General features: G+C 38.5%; 1 protein-coding gene across 1 annotated transcript in view; it reads left to right on the top strand.

The window, feature by feature from the left end:
- The window catches only part of LOC101845673 (protein Wnt-4), a 115,364-nt gene extending 108,932 nt beyond the window's left edge, over nt 1–6,432 (top strand). Inside the window, exons 4-5 of the mRNA XM_035973973.1 lie at nt 795–1,063; nt 1,855–6,432. Of these exons, the coding sequence (XP_035829866.1) occupies nt 795–1,063; nt 1,855–2,316 (731 nt within the window). The 3' untranslated portion in view covers nt 2,317–6,432. The remainder of the gene's footprint in view (nt 1–794; nt 1,064–1,854) is intronic.
- The last annotated feature ends 1,050 nt before the right edge of the window (nt 6,433–7,482 follow it).

Genomic DNA, 7,482 nt, shown 5'->3' with positions numbered 1-7,482 from the left:
GGGGAGGTGGCACGATGGGTGGCTTTTTTGTATTATTTTTTTGAGCAGTGTTGTATGAACCAGATTAAATACCCTAGATGTTTTTTCCTGTACAAACCAGGCAACTTTGACACACTTTTTTTAAAATAGGGCCCTCAAAATCGGAAACCAAACAGATCAATAACAAAGCAATTGTTACAGCAATACTTGTTTGTTTCATGATTGTCTTCTTTCTATCCGAAAGCAAAGGCTTTCTTTCCCCTCTGCCAATTCCTATATACATGTAAATCACTTTCATCTGAAAACGAAACACAATACACCCAAGTCTTCCAGGATTTGTGGGTTTTTTGTTTTTTTGGGTTTTTTTTGCAATTGGTTTAACTTATCTGCCTTAAATGATGTTTTCCGTGGAAGATCGAAAGAATCATTTGGAATGGAAAGATCAACCAAGGAGTTATTCTGAAGTTGTGTTTTGAGCTTCATTCGTGGTACACAACTACATACAAACGTTGAGAGAAGGTTGACTTTAAACAAAAAGTCGCCTCCAGATCTGAGAGAGACACATTACTTTCTCAATGAGATGATTAAAAAAATGTTCTTTTAATATTATAATGGTTCTGCTTCTCCTTGTACATAGGATATCCACTCCATAAAATGATATGAAACGTGTTTAAATACAGAGAACATTATCGTGATTCTTCAGAATGATTTTTTGAACCCCGAATAAATAGAGGAGCGAACCATCTTGTAAGATCTTTGTTATAAATGATCAATTTTAAACTCTTAATTGAATACATCTCATTGCTTGTCCTCAGAGAGCAGAGAGACAGCATATATCTACGCAATCTCCTCCGCCGGCATTATGTACAGCGTCACTCGCGCATGCGCAAAGGGCGAGCTTGACAAGTGTGGTTGTGACAACAAGGTGAGGCGGCTCCAGGAGGAGCGGGGCTTCCAGTGGGGTGGATGCTCGGACAACATCCGCTACGGGGCGAGGTTTTCCAAGGACTTTGTAGATTCTGTCGAGACGAAGCAAAAGGACCATGGCAGCATGAACCTTTGGAACAACGGTGCCGGCAGAAAGGTGAGGACAGATGAAACGAACTGATTTTTAGCATAAAAAAGGACAGCTGAAAATCAAAAAGTGGATGATTTTACGTATGGTCTTTGTTGTGCACCTCTGGAAACAAGTAATTTATTAATTGAACTTAGTCTCAAATGCTACGGAATTCAAGAGTGCTTTAATATTTAGTACTTGGACGCTACAGTACAGATTAATTAAATAGAGAGCTGAATAAAGAACACGAAACATATATGTTCTAACTGTTTTGTCAGAGAGAGAGAGAGAGAGAGAGAGAGAGAGAGAGAGAGAGAGAGAGAGAGAAAGAGAGAGAGAGATAGAGAGAGGGAGAGAGAAAGACAGAGAGAGAGTATGGGGGAGAGAAAGAGAAAGTGGAAGGTAGAGAGAGAGAGAGAGTCTAGGTGAATGAATTGCACACCTACCAAGTTTTAGAATCACCCCCATCCTCTGTTTCATTATTGGATTGACATGTTAGATCGTAGTATGAAAGTAACACCTCCGTAATGACTGACTTTGCAGTTTTAAAAAAAAGAAAAATTTTCACTCTTAAGGCAAAACAAAAGAAACTAATTTTAATATTTAATTTTTAAAATTTGTATTGTGATTGATACCTGCTATTTTCCGTAGCTCATAACGAATAGCAGTAAGTACAATGCCATTTATTACAAATTTATTCTTCTCGATTTGTTATATTGTGTATCAGTCCAAGTAGGTGCCCATGGTCATTGTAAATGTGTAAGTGAATGTGTGCACACACTTTCTCAGATTCTCTTTCACGATCTCCTTTGTTCTAGACAATCAAGGACCAGATCGACATCCAATGCAAATGTCACGGAGTGTCCGGTGACTGCTCCGTCAGGATCTGCTGGCGCAAGATGCGCAACTTCCGTGAGATTGGCGCCGCTCTCAAGGCCAAGTTTGACGGCGCCAGCTTAGTGCGCTTCGACAAGAGGCGTGGCCGGTTAAAGCGCGTATCCGGCAAGCAGAAGCGGCCTACGAGGAAGGATTTGGTCTATTTGGCCGACTCCCCCGACTTCTGTGAGTACAACCTCAAGTACGGCTCCCTGGGCACGCGGGGACGTCAGTGTAACAAAACGAGCTATGGGCTGGACGGCTGCACTCTCATGTGTTGTGGCCGGGGCTATCAGACGCTGGTCAGCGAGGAGGTGGAGGATTGTGACTGCAAGTTCTATTGGTGCTGCAAGGTTGTGTGTAAGAAGTGCACCAATGTGATGGAGAAACACTACTGCAACTAGCTCTATTCCTCGCCACTTGACTAAGTGGCGTGAGATTTGAGAGGAAACAAACTGTCTTGCACTACGTCGGTCTTTGAGATTGCTGCAAAAAGTAAACCTCCGCTACACCCTGCAGCAGTTCTCAGGAAGAAGCAAAGCGCAATTTGAGTTTACTGTCACATAGTAGCCAAGCTAGATCTAAGTCTCGAAAACAGAATGGGAGCTGAGGTAAAGCACAATATGTGACTGTTCTTCTTCCTACAATGGCTGTGTTGAATACTTTGTTTACACTGTTGTCTTGAGATTGTGACTCCTCATGAACCATGACTTCATTCACGAACACACATTGGTGAAAAGGTATTTGCTACTGTTTCGTCAGTTTCCTCATTACCTCAAGTTGGATCATGCTATGACACTGACTTTGTGTATTATTGCTTTGTGCTGATTGATGCAACGGAGGTACTCACTCTTGTAACGGCTTGCAAGATTTGTTTTCGATCCACTTTTAACTTATAAACGATTCATGGCCATATATTTTGGCAATTCAGTGGAGGGAGTGGTACCGCAATGGAATAAAAACGATATATTACTAAATGGTATAGCAATCCATGTAAGTATCAACTTGCCCTAAAGGCGCTGACAGATGTTTAACCAATGTGCAGTATGCTAGCACTTTGCAAAAAGTTCTATTTTAAACAGCTTTCATTCACATTAGTTAGCTTGTCAAATCTTACCACTTAGGTGAGTATGATTTAAAAACGAGTCTAGTTTTATTTTGATAGATGAAAGTACAGGCATTGTGTCATCTTTCCTCACTATACCACCAACAATATTATTTTCTTATACCATTATTTGGTGTTCTAATTTCAAGTCCATTTCTAAAGACTGCAACAGAATACTAGGCATATACATGTTGGGCATGCCTTAAACTACTGAACAGTAAAAATACAACACGTTGAAATATTTCTATTTTATAAAGTTGGTGGCTTTTTGGCACTGGATTTGGTTAAACAAAACAAACTGTCCAGTCTCAAGATTTCCAAATCGGCAGTTAATTTGAATTTGAGAAAATGTAGTCTATTCTGTTATTGGTGACTGGAGGCATTGGTAAAGAACTCCATAATCGGCACTCTAAAGAATTCTGAAACAGTGCACCATCAAAAGACAGAAGTGTTCTTTTAAAGACATTTATGGCTGTACAAAGAAAAGACCAAGCAATTTGGTGTCACAGTGGAAGTACAAGACAATCATAACACAAACCACCATTGATGAACAGAAATGATGTCACTATCAAGATGAATACGTAATATACCTCTGATGACAATACTGCATCCATCACAATCAGCTCTGAACGGAGTTAAAGATTATACTCGATGTACTATGGAATATATTCACGATGGTGCCAAAAGGAAGAGGTATGGGCCATCTCTGAGCAAGAAAGCATCGCATCTGGCAGAGCAGAGGAGACCGGAGACTCTACTAGTGTTGTATACACGTAGCTCTCCTGTTCGAAGAGGGCAAAAAACCCCACGCTATCTGATTTTATTATTCCTTTAACCAAAGTTTTATGAATGTTTTTTTTTTTTGTATGCTGGTTTACCAAAGCAATCGTTCAGTTGTACTGTTTTATTTTATACTTTTGAGATAAGTAGTGAATAACCCTATTGTGAATAATGTTTGTGAATATTATTACAGGCTTACGTTCGCCTGTTGCTGTCTCTTCTATCTTAATGGACTCTGAATGGGTTACATTGTAAGTTGGACTTTGGGAGAATGCCGTGTGAACGATTAAAGAGTAGAATGTATTTCTGTTTGAACGATTGTTTTCCAAGCATGTAAAGACGTATTGATTTATTAGACTGAGATGCATGTAAACAATGTAGCATCATAGTGGAGAAACACTGCTCTGGGTCTGATTATACAATCATTTGGATTAAACTAGGAATACTTCCATAACATATTTTTTCTGTCGTTTTATGTAAGTTGTGCTGTGACTTTAAATGAATCCAGGGTACTTTTGAAAGATTACTATCTGTCATTTCCCTGGAGGGGAAGGGGGGGGGGGGGCAGGTGCCACGTGTATTGACCACATTGTATAATGTGTCGTAAGTTAACAGTTATACGAAGAGCAACAGGGTTCATCTTTAATAAGTCACACACTAAAAATATGCACACATCTAGCACGTTATCCTCTCGGCTTCAGATTTACGTTAAAATTTTCAAAAAGCAGGGCAATCGTGCATTTTCAAATTTCCTTTTAAAGAGCATGATGCAGTTAAGCACAATGATGCGTAAATTATTTTTAACCTTCATCACAATATCAATTTAAGTTACACTTTTTAAGGGGACCGTGTACATCCATATGTTAACAATAAAACAATTAAAAGAAACATGGGATATTTTATATGACAAAGCAATATAAAAAAAAATCAAGCTCAGTCCCTCACTTAGTTTGTTGAAGTCTTTAACCTATTAGCCCCCCCCCCCCCCCCCCCTGAAAATAAGAATAACAACCAAGGTCACATATCTTTTTGCCTTTTAAAATATATCAACTTTTAAGAAGCATATTTCCCCCAGAATTTGGATACAAACACTCTAAGCAAGTTTGTGGTAGATGCGCCCACAGACAATACGGTTGTGTTCGTCCTTCACTGCTTTATTACAGTCATCAAAAGCGACCTTCCATGTATTCGGCTTTCCAGCTGGAGAAAAGCCCCCATTGTCTCCAAAGTACTTTGCCTGACCAGCACCGTTTGTCTGACCCTTCCACTGACCAGGTTAATGGCCGAAGCTGGATTATACCCGTCTTCTCGTGTTCTAACCACTGACTGTTGGAGATCCCGCCCGCAAAATTTATAACAGCTGATAGTCCTTCCAAGATCTACTGCGTGGAATTATACCCTTAGGAAGACTTTTCTCAAAACGAACCGCCGGCAACGTCTGCTCATGTGCTTTGTCTTTGGCAGGTTAACCATGATTTTTATCGTAGCTGTTTAATAAATGCGTCCCCTCGTCTTGTTGTTGGATCAGAATAGGCATAGTCACTTTGTGTTCATCAATGATTAACTAAATCAAATTAAACTTCTGTTTTCTAATTTTATTTGTGAACCCGTTCTCTTTTATGTTTATTCGTATGTTTTATTAACTTAAAAAAATAATTTTCTGCTTTTTTCATTTTGTTTTATTTATTTTTGATAGGGTGTAAGGGTTGACACAACCGACTTATGTTGTGTAAAAGCTCTCTATCTGATATAGAACTTTTTATTAGATGCAAATATCTAGTTTTGAGAAGGGAAAATTGAGGGCACTTAAAAAATTTTCGAGATCCTTGAGACATATAAGTAAGTACATAGATGCAAATTTTCCCTTAGTATGGAACTCTTTAGCTAAGAGTGGTTAGAAAATGTGAAAATCGTCATGGTGCTGAACAAAATAATGGCCAAAGTATTTTTCTCTTTTAAGAAAACTTTACAAAACCAACATTCTCTTTTTTTCAATAAAGATGACTTAGGTCATTTGGAAATTCTTTTTTTTAAAGTGTTGGCACTTTAAAAAGTATATAGAAACATGCAGGAGTTATCACATAATTCAATTCTGTATCAATTCACATAATATGTGCTAAGTCTGCCTAAGCCTTGCTAAGCACCATGACGAAACGAGAAGACGAGATACATCGTAAAATCATCACTGCTCCCACAAATGAAGCAGGATATTGTATCATTTCAGTTAGTCATTATTCTCCCTTTTCAGAGCCCTTTATCTTTAATCTTCGGATGAAAAGATCTTTTGTCTGCATTTAATGCGAAATTCTGCAAGAAAGTTGGAATAGTCTCTTCCAATTGCAAATTACGTGAAGGTAATTTTCACGGCAATTATTTTTTATGATATTTGTATGCATTACTGGCTATGTATTCCCATGTTGCGTATAGGAAGGCTCTAACTACCGTGTATGGTTATATTTGACGTTTACAGTTCTAGACAAGTACAGTTTTGCACATAAATTAAAGGTTTGAAAGAGACTAAAGCCCGTGTTCATAAGGCCACTGTATGTACAGCAATTGTCGATATCTTTGCAACAAAAGTCGATATATGTAAATAGACAAGTTAACAAAGTAGATTTCACAAAAGAAGAAAAAAGGACAATGACGTTTCTGCCCGTTTTAGAAAATCTTGTCTCCTTCTGCGGTGTCCCATGAAGTGTGGCTGATTGCCTCGTCACCGTACAAGGAATTATGGATTGTTTGCCTAATTTCCTCGAAGCAACTGCCTTTGTCCTAGTCATATTCAATCTCTTTAGGAAAATAAAGTTTACAAACCTAAACACCAGTAAACAGTGTAAATGTGTTACTAAGAAAGACGTACTTCAGATGCGAGAGAGGCCTTCACGGTGTACTCTAAGAATTATTTTTGCTCGATTTTTTCAAAAAATAGTTTGGCCCATGGTACACATAAAAACCTTTACCTGGCGGAAACTCACGATGTTCCACCCGTTAAGCCCCAGGGAAAATGTGAGAGTTAAGAGAAACACATTCTTCTGCACATCAAACAATTTAGGAATGTGCATGAAAACCACCAGCCAAAAAAGTATCAGTAAACAAAGTTTCCAATGCTTTTTGATAACAATTTAGATCCATTTTTAGCCCAATATTCCAAGACTACTCGCCGAAATTCCAAGGATCTTCAAGTAGTTGATTGTTGCCTAAAGCACCACAGACAAACCACAGACAAACCACAGACAAACCACAGACAAACCACAGACAGACCACTAAACACCACCTGTCAATATCCCCTGGTAACGCCAACAAACTGTTTGTGGAACATCTCATTTTAGAAGACAACACTAGACATCTATTTGAATGCTTGACAGATTTCAGTAAATATGCATGTATGTATATATCTCACTGCTATAATTGTTATTTTAAAAAAGGGTAGTTTTGTTTGTGAGTTATGGGTAGAAGTTCCAACTTGTCACTAAAGGAGACATGAATGATGATTATCTGTTTTCTTGGGAGATTCATAGTCGTTTTTCTCAAGTTTATGCTTCAACCTTACTTGTTTAATCGGTGGGAGTGAACCTGCCGAAGACATGAGACTAAAGAGGGAGACAAAAAGAAAGAGAATAAGAAAGTACAAGAGAGATAGATAAACGAGAGAAAGAGAGAGAGAGAGAAAAAAAAGAGAGAGAGA

Source organism: Aplysia californica, unplaced genomic scaffold, assembly GCF_000002075.1.
Source record: "Aplysia californica isolate F4 #8 unplaced genomic scaffold, AplCal3.0 scaffold00039, whole genome shotgun sequence".
NCBI lineage: Eukaryota > Metazoa > Mollusca > Gastropoda > Aplysiida > Aplysiidae > Aplysia > Aplysia californica.
Note: the sequence above shows the minus strand (reverse complement) of the source record. Positions and strands in the feature narration are given on the sequence as shown.